Genomic DNA, 16358 nt, shown 5'->3' on the forward strand with positions numbered 1-16358 from the left:
TATGTAGCCACTTGACTACGTTTTGACCAATGAAATATAAGCATAAGTGTATTTGCAAAATCTAGGAAATATTCTTTTTTTAATTTTTAACTTTACAGTAGGTGTATATATTTATGGGTTACATGAGAAGGGAAATAGCCTTAAAAAAAGTTGGTATGTCCTGTTGCCTTCTTCCTTCCTGCTGGCCAGAGTGTAAACATGTTTTCTGCAACTGGAGTAGCCACCTTCCTGTATGAAGTAGAATCCAACACATTGTTCTTTTTGAGCGAGACAGACAAAGAGTCTCACTCTGTCATCCAGGCTGGAGTGCAGTAGCATGATCATAGCTCGCTGCAGCATCAAACTCCCAGGCTCAATCAATTCTCCCGCTTCAGCCTCCCAAGTAGGTAGGACTACAGGTGTGCACCACCATTCCTGGCTGATTTATTTTTTATTTTTGTAGCGATGGGGGTCTCACTATATTGCCCAAGCTGGTTTTGAACTCCTAGCCTCAGGCAGTCCTCCCGCTTCAGCCTCCCAAAGAGCTGAGATTACCAGTCTGAACCAATGTGCCCTTGGAGTTGTTATTTTAGATTTACTGAAATCCACAGCTGAAACCAACTCTAATCTGAAACAGAGTTTGAGTGAAATGACTCAGGAATTTAAATTCAGAAAAGAATATTTAACAGACTTTATTAAAGCATACTCTGACACAGTTTCCCTTCCCATCCATAAATTCTACAAAGACAACGGATGAAAGAGGAGAGAACCTAGGAAGTGAAAACTGAATGGCAATGATGAGGCAAACATATCAGTGATGAAGGAAACCCAAATGGATAAACAAGTTATTCTCTGAAAGTAGGCTGGATGTTCGGTGAAGGGCATTAAACTTGTTGAGAGTAGACCCCATTAGAGCTGCAATGCTGCTTCCCAAGCATTCCTATGCTTCTGAAATTATTTTGCTTAATTGCGGAGAAACTCTCCTATAGAATCTAATCTGATTTTCACAGGTAGAGTGTTGCATACGATCAAAAAGGCATTTAAATGCCTTTGGGAATTCAGAAGAGTAGTTGGTCTGCTTGTAAAGGGCTGAAGGAATGCAGCTGACATTGGCTTGATGAGAATAAAAGAAGAAAGACCGTGCTTTGATGTTTTTAAGAGAAAGAAAATATTACTCTCCATGATTACCGTGATGCTATCTCATTAAAAACCGTGTTCTTAAATATCCCAGTGTGCAGTAAAAAATATTCCAGTATATCATATATTCCCCTCCTCCGCTTAAATAGTATCAAATGCATGTCACTGGATTATTTTTTCTTTTACATGTTAAAGGAGAGAAACGGACAAGAGAGTATGGACAGTATTACGTAGCTCCTGTTTCCTACCCTGAGGTCCAAGAATGGGTTTCAGGTCATGACCTCCCTAAACTGTATGCAAAACCTATGTGTCAACCTTTTTCTGGGTAGAGAGTCCTTAGCATGTCAACTTCTCAAATGAGTTCAAGAGAATGAATGAAGGTTAGATGGTGCAAAATACTTCTAGAGACCATAAACCTTGGTGATGGGCCACTGTCAGACTGCCACAGGAAGTGCCCATGGGCTCATCACCTCCTGCTGAGTTCAAAACCAGCTTGGGCAACATAGTGAGACCCTATCTCTACAAATATAAAAAATAAATAGCCAGGGCAAGCTAGTGAACCTGAAGGTTGATGCTCCTCACAGTGAGTCCTAAGTGAAGACCCTGGAGAGGTTTAAGAAATGGTGTATTAATGAAACCTACAGAAGAAAGGCAAATAATGACCATCACCCAACACTGAAGTACTCGCTGAGTAATCATTTTCTAATGCTGGTATCTTTGCTAAGTTACCAGCAACATTTTAAAACAGTGTGGCATGTGTCTGTTGGGTCTTAACATTTACTTTGTTCTGAGTATTATTGGCTTTATAAAAATCGTGGGTGTTGAGGTGTGTCACTCAGTAATGGTGCTCATTTACCTCTCTGTAAAACCCAGAGAATGATTCCAGACACCCCAGCCTTTTACAAAGGATGGCTTGATGGCTGAATTAGAGAACACTTGCAGAAGTGCCTGGAGATAGTTCCAAGGAAATTAAACCTTGACACTACATCCTCATTACTGTCAGTCCACCAGCTAGATTATTAAAGCTCAATGTATTCAACAGTACATATAACCACTGTCTCTTACCTGTTTTCAAATTGGAGAATTCGTAAGTCATTTTCATTCTATCAGAAGAACCCTTGAACTTAAAGAATTTGGAAATCCTCTGTTGTTATTATGAACATTTCATTTTATCTCTATTGCTGCTGACCCCAAAAGAGTGTTCCAAGTTACTTTATCATATACATTTATGTAACCATTATCCAACATTATTTGGTCAAGGTCATTCATGAGGGGGAAAGCATCCCCAGTAGAAAGAGATGGGTTAGGTCACAAACCTGCTGTTAACCTTTGCTTTCCAATAATAAACTCTAGACAAAGGTCAGGGACTTTGTTTTAGTCATTGCCTGGCAACTAATGGGTAGTCGCTAAATATTTGTTAAATAAATAAATGAAACTCTAGGATGTCAGTAATGCATGGTAGTCACAATCTTACTGATATCATTTTGAAATGCTGGTGGAACTTGAACTGGTTAAAATCACTAGTTGGAAATATACATATAATCTAATAATTTGAAAATCATCTTAAAGAAGCTAGTTTCAAACACATTTTAGACAATGTTATTAATATTTTGCATATGTATAATGTACCAAATGTTATCTTTTCATGTGTTATCTTAAAAATTAATTGCATTTTTAATTAAAAATAATTTTATTGTATTTTCTTATTACAAAAGCAATACATATTACTCACATATTTTAGCATGATTTTATTAATCCAGGAGATAAACATTTCTCCAGAGAAATGCATCTCTTGGTTTACACTTACAATAAAAATCAATGAGAAACAAAGTATTCAAAAAAAATTCACTGTCCCTTAACATCGTTATTTTCCTTTTACAGAAGACAGATATCTACATTCTGGAAATTTAACTTAAGTTAATATGACATTACACTTAAAAGCTCTAACTACCTAAATTTCTACAAAAAAAACCAACCAAACAAAAAAAACCTGACAACATAAATTATATTACATTCTGATTAAATACATGCAAACAGTGACATGAAAACTCAAAAATGCCTTACATGGATAGAATAAATAACTAAATATAAACATTGTCTGATCATCAAAAGACAGTTTTTGATGCAGACAGAAATCCATATCACAACAAAATCATTATAGTACAGCATGCGGTAGGCAGCCAGATGAAAATCATCTGCTACAGGGTAAGGAGCCTTCCTGAAGGCAGCTTTGTACATAGAAAAGCAGCTCCTAGTTGCTGGATGCTGAACTGCCTGCAGCCCAGCTCATCACATCTTAGGTAACAGAGTCCTGTATCATCCACAGTATAAAAGAACCATTTGAGAAAAGCTACATTTTGTTACTTTTCTTGCTACTCACCCTTTTGCCCAGCAAGTGAGCATCTGAGTGAAAAGGAAAAGAAAGAAAAGTAAAGCTAAAAACATACTATTCTTTAAAAAAATAGACTTTCCTTGCAAGATATAATATCCTGTGGGGATTCCATACTCTCCTTCAGTAACAGTGACATGTCAAAACCACATTTACAGAGATACATTCATACATTTGACAATCACTGGAGAAGAGTTATCTGATTTGTCTGTAAGGAAAAGCGAATGACTAACGCACTGAGGCGCTGCTCCATGACCACGCCACCCTCACTTTTATATGAGAGACCAGTGACCACAATAGTGACCAGTGGCCAAGAGGCAGGTATCAGGAGACTACTGCCCTCCAAGTCATAGCCACAGCTCTCTCAAGGACTGTATCATGGTGACAGAGCCCACAGAGGGGAGTGTCTCCTTTCACCTGTTCTGAAGCCAAAACACTCCCTGATCGGGCTGATTCTCAAGGAGCTTTCTTGACTTACTCACGTGATATAAATGGCACTCTACTTTTCTGTCTAGCCCACATTCCCAGCCACCTGGGAGAACCACATCAGCCCCATCTTGATGCATGACAGGCACATGCATCAAGTCAAAAGTACAATAGCTACAAAAAGGAACTTAGAAGATGGGTACCCATTTTGGGGAGTCTTGCAGTCAGATCCTGTCCTGAAGGGCCTGGAACAAGAAAATCTTCTCTAAATGAAAAGGTTGCCACTGACACTGTTCTTCTATCAAGGCAGAAGAGATGTTTTAGGGACTGAATTTCTCAGAAGACCCTCCATTCACCTGGTGATTTGTCTCTTGCTTCCAATGTGGCAAATGGTAACTGCTAGCATATGTATATTAGACTCTAGCCTGCTCTCCTGGAACAGTGGCAGAGACCAGCTCTTACCTTCTCACTTGAAAAGTAAATCTGAAGAAGTGCATTTGCACTTTGGGCAAAAAAGAGCCAGCAAAGGATGCAGACAGTCACAGGTAGGATGTTAAATGCCTATACAGAATGAGATTGACCAACTTGGACCAAACCCAGCACAGAGATGACAAAAAGTCACTGGTTCAGGTTGCTAAATGTTTTGAGGCACAGGGAAGTTAAATTTTTCAGTGTAACTGATATTCCCATTAGGCAGGAGGGGAGGAAATATGGTGACGTTTCTCCAGGCCTCATTTTGGTGGCCCCCAAAGTCCAGTTCCCACTTAACTTCCTGTTCTAGCCTCTGTGGAGCTGACATCCCAAACTTTTCAGTAGATCCCAGTCGTTTGGAGAGGTGAGGCCTGAACATCCACATCATTAGCAAGGCAACATGAGGGACGCTGCGGAGGGGTGTCTGCGCACAGCCAGTGTGGTCTCTGCTGCCTACGAGCCAGAGAGGAAGAGACACAAAGCTATTATAGCACCGCCAAGCAGCGAACATAAAAGTAGAACAGAATCCTTCCCCTACCTTCCCTCCTCCCTCAACCTCCCCATCCCCACATCCGTACACATGCATGAACACTCTGGCGTGCCTACACACACACCTTGACTACTCGAATGGCGTAGTCATGGTCTTCTTTCCCTGAGGAGCTGACCCCGTGACCATATTGGACCAGGCACTCCTTTCAGACCTGGACCATAAGCTACATACCCAAGATATGAAGCAGGAGCAGTCAGGATCCCTCTGGTAGAAGGAGATTGTGGAGGCTATGTCAGCCAAAAGACCATGCTAATAAAGTGACACTGTAGTCAGGGGCTACTTGGCTTCTGAGGAGGGTCCCTACTATTTTAGTTATATGAGTCCCTTCTGAAACCAGTCATCAGAGCAGATCAACTTCTTCCCATTAACTGGCATCTAACATTTTACCTTGTGGGAAATTTTTCCCCTAGAACAGTGGTTCTCAAATGTTAAATGTGCATATGAATCACCTGGTGGTCCTGGTAAAATGAGGATTCTGACTCCGGAGGTCTGGGATGGGGCCTGGGATTCTGCATTTCTAATGAGCTTGTGGTCTTTGTTAAGGTAACAAGGAATAAGGCATGTGAATGGTAAAACAATCCCATCTGTATTTCCTGTCTCAAAAAAAATTAAATGCTGTTTTATACCCTTGACCATAATCTCTTTAGAAATGGGCAAATCACATTTTAGGAACAACAGTCCACTAAGTGCTAAAAAATCTCCAAAAGTTTTCTTTATAATAGATAATATGAGTTACATGTTGCTAATGGGAATTACTGCACAGTGCAGTGAAATGTAATTGTTTCTTAATTCCTGCCTAAGTGCCAACAGGTACACACAACTATTGAAGTTCATGTGCTTTCCATAATGTTCTTCCTATCTTCCCCAGAAGGTGGCAGAAGAGAGCCATGGCTACACCATGGTCTTCAATTACAATGCGAACTTCTGTTGGCTTGTCTGAGTCTGAATCCTTGTGCAGCATGAGGCAAAGTTTTAGGGGTGGGGAGGGGATGGGAAACACAACTGAAAATACTAAACAAAAAACCCAGAAGCCTTCTGATAGGTTCAAGTTACTCAACAATTTTATTTACCCATTCTACACACACGCACACAAAAGCACATTTCAAATACAGTTATGCACACTTTAAATGGATCTGAGTGGCATACTTTGTTATCAGTGTCACCCGATTAAATGAGAATGTTGCTAAAGACTTATGTTCCTATTTCAACAGAGCAGTGCCTAGGAAATCTACAGCAGAACTCTATTCCTAGGCTTCCCAATCTGACCCATTCCCATTCAACCCAGAGGTGCTCAGCCCCACACCATCCCCCTTCCCAAAGGGCACCATGTATGATCAGCCCTTTGATTTTGCCATAGCAAAACTATCACCATACCAGCATAAGTTGATCTTCTTGTTAGGTCAACATAATAAAAAACGTACATAAGCAATTCAGATACAAAAACATTGCGTAGGTAAACATTGGTCACAGATATCCAGTGAAAGGCTTACTGGAAAGAATACTTTTGCCAACCCTTAAAATCAATTTTTAAATGCCAAATTTTCTTCTCATTTTTACTTACTAGATTAAGCGTAAAATCCAAATGCATGGCTGACTAAAAATAGCAGCCCTGTCCGATGGAATACAACATTCCAGAACAGGGTAAGCTGGGGACACAGAAGCTTCAGAAACGAACAGCAGAACTGAAGTCCTGCCCTAAAGCAGGGGACTGGATGAGATGACTTCAAGTAAAGGTAACAGCTCCAGGCTCTGAACAGGCATTCCCTTAGCTGAGTTCACAAAATACCATAAAAGTGATGTATAACCTTTATCTTGTACAAAATAATGAGAATTTTGCCACTACTATATAAGAAATATCTATGTAAAATCATAGTGTACAGAACTCCCCTACAAAGAAAACATGTGGAGTGCTTAATTCCTTCCTTTGTTAGACACATTTAATAGACAGAGAATTACCGTAATGTACATACATTTCAATGGGTACAATCAGAAAGCAGCCAGACTGTCAGCTTACAGACCCTAGACCGTGAGTCAGGCAACACCCAGATTTTACTAGTCTATCTATCAGTCAGCACACAGACACTACTAGAGTCTTTCAGTGACAAACAGATCCTACTAGAGTCAGTCAGCACACAGATCCTACTAGTCTATCAGTTGGTCAACATATAGACACTACTAGAGTCTGTCAGTCAGCACACAGACACTAAAGTCTGTCTGTTAGTCAGTCAGCACAGAGATCCAACTAGAGACAATCTCCTGGACAGTATGGGTCTAAATTAAATCCCTGGACACACTTCTGATATCTGTGTCACCTACAGGGAAAGTCAATTCTACGCCACCAGTGTTGCAACCTGACTCAGTTGTTACATATTTTCAGTAAGTCAAAATACACAGAAAAGCTGGGTAAATCTATCAAATTTCTTAACAATGAACACAACATGGCTTCTGGGCTTGGCAAAGACAATGGAATATGCATAAGATTACATAACCCAGATACAATTCTTCTGATTACTGGATACTTTTTCCCTTGCCCATTGGCCACTCCAACCACCAATGAGTTTCTGTCAATTAAGATCTCCTGCTCACAAAAAAAAAAAAAGAAAAAAAAAAGTAACATAGATGAATTTATTTCCAAACAGTTATATCATATGTTTCTTCAAAATGCCAGTGTCTCTGAAGACCAAATATGGGTTGCAAAGAGGATTACCCAGATCCTCATATGGAATACTCACCTATTCAGTCTAGGGGTACAAATATATTGTGTCCTTAACTCCAACTTCTTTGGAAACAAACAAACAATAACAACAACAACAAAACACCAGAGGCAAAGATATAGGGCAGATCCCTAGCACAATGCAAGTTTTTAGAAGCTTTTCTTATTCTACTTTAAAACTCAATGTAAAAATCATCCCTTTACCAAAACAAAACAACAATACAGATAAGAGCTAAATTACAATTTAGGGATTAGGAGATAAGAAGAGAAGCAGGTTCTCTAAATCTGCTTTAGAATTCTCTTTCAAATCTGTCATAGACTTGAAGCAAGAATAAGAAAACAGAATAATTTCCCTTTCCCCACTTTAGACAAGTAAATTAAAAAAAAATTTTTTTAGAGGTGAGGTCTCACTATATTGCCCAGGCTGGTCTCAAGTGATTTTCCTGCCTCAGCCTCCCAAGTGTGTGGGACTACAGGTATAAGCCACAGCAACCAGCTTATTCCAGTAGATTAAATGCTAATGTCTTTACCTATTTCTCACAAAACAAAACTTACAGCCTCAGCAGAGAGTACTTTTAAGTCCATTTTTATTTTGTAGGACTTGTGATAGACACAGTCATAGTAATGTATACAAACTACCAACATACATTCAAGTAAGAAGACCAGGAGAGAAAAGATGAGAAGCAGAGCTGAAACTTCTCTAAAATTTGGAGTAAGAGCTCTTTTCCATTCTACATTCTCCTGGCTTCTCCCTGCTGGACTTCTCTGAAGGGATCTTGCTTTAGAAACTAAAGGATGCTGAAGCCCTTGCTTGCCAAATTCCAATTTCTCATGTCCTATCTGAGGATAAGATCACCTCAGCTCCTCTTCTGGAGAAAGCGAACTAGCACGGGGGAGAGTGGGGAAATAACGGCAGGCTGAGAGCCAGAATGAACATCCCAGTGACCTGTCTCTAATGCTGGGGTTAATGACAGGTTAACACAATGCTAGCTTGTTAGAGAAGTCCCCTTTTGCTAAGAGTAGGTACAGTGTTAATCCAAAGTCTGCGGATCAAAGTGCTCCCTCTTCTCATTCATTAGTTCTGAATTACTCTCACCTCACAGCAGAAGACTGAATGCCCATTTGGGCTACAGATGCCACCATCCAAGCAAATGTAGACAATGCAACCTTGTAAAAGTGCCAAACACGCCTCCCCAACCATATCTCATTCTCACATTGGTGGTGGCGGGGGCATTCCCATCCCCCAATCCTTGTAGTCTCATAGCCATAGGACAACAGAAAAGTCAGGAGAAGCGATGTGATGGTTGAACACTTCTAGACTCAGACTGTTGCTATATTGCAAATGTCCATTTGTTATAAACTACATGTCCTGTCTCTTAAAATAACCTTCCTCTGGACAAGGACCTTTTCTTCTACTTCTGTGTATCTTTCCCCTATCCCTGCCCCCACCAGCCCAAAGCTCCACAAAGACACTAAGTACATGTTATGTAACCACTAAACAGGAATAGCAGGTTACTTAACATCTTGGACACAAGTTTGAGAAGAATCTAGGTAAGCAGCCTTTAGAAGCTGGCTATGGTATGCTACTTGGGACATACGAGTAAAGGACTCGGGGTCAGGAGTCAGTTGCCAGTGATGACAACCTTTATCACCCTGCAGGGTCTGCACCTCTCTCCAGGGTGCTTAAAATCCCCAGCTGCTATCTAGAGACAATTATTTAATTCAGTGATTTGTTCCACATTACTCAGCAATGTAAAGGGTTAAAGGTGGGACTAGAACCTCGAGTAACCCTCTAAAACACAGCAGCCTGCCTTCCAGGGGGTTATATCATTTAACATTATGATCTGCTCAAACATCAAACCCAAAGAACTGTCCTTTCAGGACTATGAGGAATTCAGAATTCCTAGGCTGAGACTTTTGTCTGAGAAACTACTATCCAGTATTTTTCCACCTAACTTCCTAAGGTGGAGTTCTTAACCCGAGCTATGAATCAGAATCATCCGGGAAGCTACTTAAATACATGCATGTCCAGACCCAGATCCCAGAGATTCTGAGTCAGTATTAAGCGTAAGGTGGACACAGGCATGTTTATGATTCAACAATTCTAAAGGGGATTCTAAGGAATACTCCTGGATGAGAACCACAGCAAAAAGTCTTCCATTACCAAATGAAAACACCCTTGGAAAATGGCTAACTCCTTCTCACTGGTTACCTCTAAAAGACCAGCGGATAACTTTAAGGTGGGGAGTCACCTATCTCTTTTTAAAATCCCATGAGAACCCTAAACTTGCCTCTCAGAAAAACACACATATATTCGTACATTTTGCCTGCAAAATTGGGAAAGAGAATAAGCCATCATGGTCATCAAGGGGCTAAGAATTTCTTCCCTAAAGGTTTTCGGTTTAACCCTACAAAGAAAATGAAATGACAGAAGTGAATAGAGAAATACAAACAGTTACGAGCTAGATCCCACAGGGTTCCCAGGACTTCTCTGGACATCAAGATGAGATAGTTTCTCTTTATGAACAAAAGAATACTCCAATGAGAGAGATTAAATTCATCATCAAGCTTTTCCACATTTGGGAAAAAAAAATGCTCATGTAAAAACTATTTTGTTTTGATGTTCCTTTCTTCTTAAGGACAGTGTGCTGAAATTATTCAAAAATAAGCAGTTTTAGTGAACTCTTCTCTGCCTCTTGCCTTGAGCAACTCAAACATCAGTGGTGACTCCTGAATCTAACTGCCCTTCTAAACAGCCCCAGAGGATACTGGCTTTGGCAGAAAAAGTTGCTGTGATTGGCAAAGAACCTGAGAGCCATGGGAGAAAAGATACGACTGCTCTCTAAGAGCACTGCAAGAGTTAGAGTCCACCCTACTCTCCTAAACCCCACTCTGCAGACCTCAAAAGACCCGGGCCTGACTCTAAATTAAAAATAAAAACCAAGACATTTCCCACATGCTCAGAGCCAGATTCCCCCAGGGCATCGAAGACTTAGGACTGTTTCTCACAAAGGAGGCAAGAACTCTCACCCTATGTCTACTTGCAAGCTCCAGAATATTCTGTGGATGTTCCGTAGCCCGGGCTGGCCCTTGCAGGACCTGGCTGGAGAGGAAGGGAGAAAAGAAAGGAAAGACTCCTCCAGTCCAGATCCATTTAGACCCACTGCAGAAAGCATCAACTGGGCCAGACTTGTCTCTTGCCAATCACCTCTTCCTTCCTAGACAGACACCACAATGCCATGCATTACACCGGACAATCCAGAGGGGACATGAAAGTGGGGGAAGAAAGCAGTCAAGTAAGGAGTGTGAGGAAAACACACATTGAAGAGATGAAAGTGAAGGAAAAATAGACTTTTTGTCCCCTGACTGCTCACCCGCCCTCCACCCCCCAACACTTCACCAACACGAGGACATTAGTGAAGATACCAGGGAACAGAGAGAAGATCCAAGAGTGTGGAGCATGCTCAGCCCCAAGGGAGTGTATCTTTTTCCTCCTCCTCCAGATCATCCCATCTGAGAATCTGTCCTAAAAGACTCAATTTGCTAACTTGCCCCTGGGTGAAAAGATGTTTCAAACTGAAGAACAGCTTAAGTTGTCCTATAAACACATAACCTCATGTTCTGTGTTAAGATTAATGGTGAAGTGTCAGGGATGGGGGTAGAGGGAGGAAGTTAATGACTCCTTGGTGATTAGTGACAAGGGCAGGAGGCCAGGGCTGGAGGGAAACACACAGTTACACCACCGGAATGCTGACTTGGGTCTTCGGCTAGTCGGCCCCTTCTTGCATGTCCTGGGCACGGAGAGGGCTGAGGGGCTTGAGGGGCCGGCTCCCAACACTGTAATTTCTTGGACGCCTTATTGTATTCGAACTGGACAGAGGCGTAAAGCTGTTCCTTCTCATCCTTACAGGGGTTTGGTTCTTGGGGAAGTTGTTCTGATTGGAAATGGAGTGACACCACACAAATGAAAGCCAAGCCAAAAGCTCACTCATACAGGTTAATAATGCACTTGTAACCACAACAGCTTCCCTCAATCCTGCTCCTCTGCACACAGGTCCCTCACAGGGCATGGCCCATGGCCTGGCCTCCTAGCATCAGGGAGCTAAAAGGGAGAAGCTCCTTGACTATAACATTCCAAAGCAGGAAAAAGACCCAAAGAAAGGAAGGGGCTTATTGAAGACCACACAGATTACCAGGGACAGACCTAGGAATGAACCTACACCTCTTGACCCCCACCTTATAGGCTCCTCTGGACTCTGCTTTCTAAAGGGACACTTGGGGTTGGAGGGGGGTAGTAATTTGCGTTTCACTTCAGCCAAACACTTTCCATATTTAATTGAATTTCCAGGAGCCAACATTCAAGGTTAAGATCCATGAAAGGGGTACTAATTTAAAAAAAAAAAAATAATTCCAACATCAGTTTCAGACATAGCAAACTACGTTGGACGTAAGTTCTGAATCCGTTTCCCTTTTGTACATAAAAGAAACCCCAGACTCTTGATGTCAAAGCTTCAAAGACTCAAGGTGGCAGGGAAACTGGCGTGTTCATCGTGGGAAAATACTTACAGTTGGCTTGTCACGGTGCGTGTTCACAGCCTCCACGTTAAGTTTAATTGTTTCCACTTTGCACCCTGACAAAACAGAGGAAAGAGAGGACTTAAAGAAAAAGGTTCAGTGGAAAATTCCTTAGTGATGGGAAAGTATACCACGAAGCAATGTACGCATTCTGCAATACACACAGTCATGCATACATCCCTTTCAAAACAGAAGGCACTGATGGAGCTTCCCTGGTATATAGGGATAATGAAGCTGAACTCTAGACAAACTTCTGAGAAAATTGTGACCTTCCTCGATTCCCAGCTCCCGCCAGCCCCTATGTGCATAGTTACCGTAGGCCACAGGAGTAAGTTTGAAGATGGTATGGAGAGGGCATCTCAAGTATGGTAGCTCATCTGAAAACAGGAAGACTAGGTGAGGGAAGTCTCTTAGTATTATGGAGTAAGGTCAAGTTAGAAAGAATCTGCAGAGCTCATAATGAGTTTCCCTTACTCTGACCACCTCTTAGAGTTGTACAACTCCTCCCTTAAACCCCAGACCACAAAGCCACCCAACCTTCTGAGTGGCTAAGGAAGGAAATAAGGCCATCTTAGATCCTTCCACGCAGGCAAGAACAGGAAGAAGTACTGTAGCCAGAGAGCCCAATGGAAGGGGGTCACCTGGGTACAGCAAAGGCCAATAAGGTCTGACCACAACAGCTTCCCAGCAGCTCAGGATGCTGAGCTCAGCGTCCACAATGCAGGCTTTCCAGGAGCTCCCGAAGATTGGGAAGGGAAGTATGGAAGAAAGCAACAGCACCTTCTTACTGCCCTTACCCAGAAACAACTGCTGCTCCTAAAATACCACCCTCCTAGTAGGCTGCGTGGCAGGCTGGGAATATTCAGCCACTGTCCTGATGCTGCCAAGAGTGTTAGCGTGACACTGGCCCTTGAGCCAGGCAGGATCAAGGAGCACCAGCAGCAGCCACTCTCCATTGGAAGCTTTCATAGCAGCAGAGTGAACTCAGCAAGTCATTGACTCAGTGGCTGCTGGGAGTCCCACACTGCTGTCTGGAGAAAGTACTCTAACTTGAGCGGAGACAGGGAGGTCTGTTTCCCAGGAATCCTGGTGCCACTGCAAGTCCAGCCCTCTCCCCCTGGATGTGTCTCCCAGCCCCTCCCTCAAAGGCACCTGCACCCTTATCCAAGAAGTAGGCCAGGAGGCAGCGCATGACAGCCTGGTGGGAGATGACGAGGACATTGCCCTGACGTTCCAGCTCCATGATGACAGGCTCCAGCCGCTGCACCAGGTCCTGGTATGACTGTGGAGGGAAATGGGGCAGGCTGGCAGGAGCCCAGGTGCAAGCTGGCAGCCAAGTTAGTGGCTGGACCTTGGAGACTAAGGGCCACTTCTTCTTCCTCAGCTGGCTTTCCTCCTGGAGGCTCAGTGAGTTTACATCACCTGCTAACTGCCCCCAGCCCTGGTATCTCTTGAGAAAACTCAGATCTTTCAAAAGCAATATTTAGACCAAGAAAACTACAGGTTAAGAAGAGGAAGTGTGACTTTAACCTGTGTGTGTGTTTTTTCTTCCCACAGATTAATACAGGCAGTGAGACAACAAGAGACTCCTAGGGGTTTCCTGTACCTCTGCCATTCAGTTTTATTTACTTTTGCCTCACACATCCCTAGAGTATGGAAGCTACTTAGACAAGGAAATAGCCTAAAACACTCAAGATGATAGGGAAATAATTCCTATCCCATATATTTACTTGGTGACTCCACTTACTTATGTGGGGGTGGGATTGAGAGAGTACAAGGAAAAAAAGAAGTAAAAATGATTGTGTTGATTCTAAAACATACTGAACAGAGGATGCCTTGTCACCCTTATCCCTGGGAATCTTAACAATTAATGAGGCATTCGACTGTCTAAGCTGAATGAAACCAAAATGACCCAAGGGAAGGAAGATAAATGATGCCTAGACCCTCCAAATCACATTCAATCCTTCCCCCAAATTAAAGCTAAACACTCAGCAAGGGTCTAGGCAGTTACTTTACATGACAGGGGTGTCTCACCTCCCCACCAGGATATCGATACAGATACTTCTCTTGATCTCGAAGTGCAAACTCTTCTGGGTACCGTTTCTCAATCTCTGCATAGGTCATCTCTTCACACACACCCTGCAAAAAGCCACTTGAAGCTGGCTTGAAGAGATAGACTGTACCACACCAGCCCCATCCCAAATAAGGAAGATGACATCGAAGAATGCTAGTTTCTTAGTACATGCCAGGCACTGTGCTGGGTCCTTTCATGTATTGCAGCTGCCTGTGACCAGAGTGTCACAGAGTGTCTGTGACTCACCGGGTGAGGACCACTGCAGGAAGGAGGCAACTTCTCTAGCTCAAGCTACCACATTCTCCTACTACTGGGGGGAACTTACAGATCAAGAAAGTCAAGAGGCTAAAAGGAACAGGAAGCAGAGAAGGAGGGAAACTGAAGGGACTGGAGACCTTGCATGAAAAATAAAAGGGTAGAAGGAAGGAAAGAAAAAGAAATGTCGGCCGGGCGTGGTGGCTTATGCCTGTAATCCCAACACTTTGGGTGGCCAAGGCGGGTGGATCACAAGGTCAGGAGTTCAAGACCAGCCTGGCCAAGATGGTGAAACCCCGTCTCCCCTAAAACTACAAAAATTAGCCAGGCATGGTGGCAGATGCCTATAATCCCAGCTACTCGGGAGGCTGAGGGAGAGAATTGTTCGAACCCGGGAGGCGGAGGTTGCAGTGAGCCAAGATCACGCCACTGCACTCCAGCCTGGGCCACAGAGCGAGACTCCATCTCACAAAAAAAAAAAAAAAAAAAAAAAAAGAAATTTCTACTTTTGTGCTCAAGAAGAGAGAAAGCCAAGAGAAATTTTGGGAAAAACTTTTCCTGAATAGCTGACCAAATGATCTAAGCAGAAAGCAAAGAAGTGGGTTGTTAGCTATTTATTTTTCCCAGGAGGCAAATATACAAAGGAACAAAATGAGTCCTTGTTAGCCCTACTTTCCCCAGGTGCCAGAAAGGCTGGCTCAAAAATTGGTTTGGGTCCCATGATTGGCACAGGTAGTGAATCAGGCAGGAAACCCCTGATTAAGGGTGCAATTGTCCTCCCTGAGCCCCCGAGCTGGCCATAGAGTCAGCTTCCTCAGAGTTTTTACTTGTTGGTTCTAGTTTCCTAGATAAAACTGTCTAAATAGTGACTTCTGAGAGTTCCTGCCTGAATACGAGACTCTTGTTGGCTTTTCTGGGCCTTCAGAGCTTTCTACTCACAGCATCAATCTCATTCAGAATCTTCCACTGCTCATAGGGCACCCCGAGAGATTCAGCAGTCTGTATGGTCCTCTTCAACTGGCTTGTCCACACTTTGAGGTCTGTTATTTCCTGTTCCTCCAGAAATTTCCTTAGAGCTTGGGCAAACTGGGGTTTAAAAATGAAAATTAAGGGTAAAAAGAAAACACACAGACACACACACACACACACACACACACACACTCACTCAACACACATATACACAAAGCCTGTTAACTTGGCCTGTAATGGACAACGTGCATAGCCATGGTCAAAATCCATAAGGTGCTACATAGTTAATATAAACCCAAAAGGAAATGAACTTTAACTGGAGCACCCTGTACAATGCTAAGTACACAAGTTGTGCCCAATGAATATCTCATGGTTGAATGATCACAGCAGAAATGGGTCCAAGCTATCTACACTTCAATACAGAGCTAGACGCAGTGAGCAAGAACACACCTTGAGCACTTGCATATGAGACCACAGCCTACGTCCAAATGGGATTTAAGTAAGGAGATAAAAGAGATGACCTCAGCCATGCCCTTCTAACTCTAAGCCTAGAAAATCCAGTGTGCTGACTAATTATTCACCTGCTTTCCCCGCACCGAGAGGCCAGAGTCACCCCCAATCTTCCCCAAGAGATTGAACTCGCTTTCTCCATGCCGGCAAAGGTAAATGGTGCGAGGCTGGACGTGGATATTCATGAGGTAGTAGACTATCTTGCTCTGGATGTAGTCCTGGACTCTGTTGACTAAAAACCGCTGGCCCACGTTTATCACCTTGATGAAAGAAAGATCCCTGGGACAGGAAAGGAAAAAAAAAATTCCCT

At 42.8% G+C, this 16358-nt stretch overlaps 1 protein-coding gene across 13 annotated transcripts in view; it reads right to left on the minus strand.

Moving 5' to 3' along the window:
- Window positions 1-2787: 2787 nt before the first annotated feature.
- PFKFB2 (6-phosphofructo-2-kinase/fructose-2,6-biphosphatase 2) overlaps window positions 2788-16358 on the minus strand; it is a 46652-nt gene continuing 33081 nt past the window's right edge. For 7 of the 13 annotated variants that reach the window (XM_054542470.2, XM_054542502.2, XM_024241920.3 and 4 more), the window contains 7 exons: window positions 16120-16327; window positions 15509-15655; window positions 14275-14379; window positions 13393-13522; window positions 12555-12617; window positions 12232-12296; window positions 5992-11600 (listed from right to left, as the gene is read on the minus strand). In XM_054542470.2, coding sequence (XP_054398445.1) covers window positions 11433-11600; window positions 12232-12296; window positions 12555-12617; window positions 13393-13522; window positions 14275-14379; window positions 15509-15655; window positions 16120-16327 — 886 coding nt within the window. In that variant the 3' untranslated portion in view covers window positions 5992-11432. 13 annotated transcript variants of the gene reach the window in all.

The sequence above is a fragment of the Pongo abelii genome, chromosome 1, assembly GCF_028885655.2.
Source record: "Pongo abelii isolate AG06213 chromosome 1, NHGRI_mPonAbe1-v2.0_pri, whole genome shotgun sequence".
NCBI classification, from domain to species: Eukaryota; Metazoa; Chordata; class Mammalia; order Primates; family Hominidae; genus Pongo; species Pongo abelii.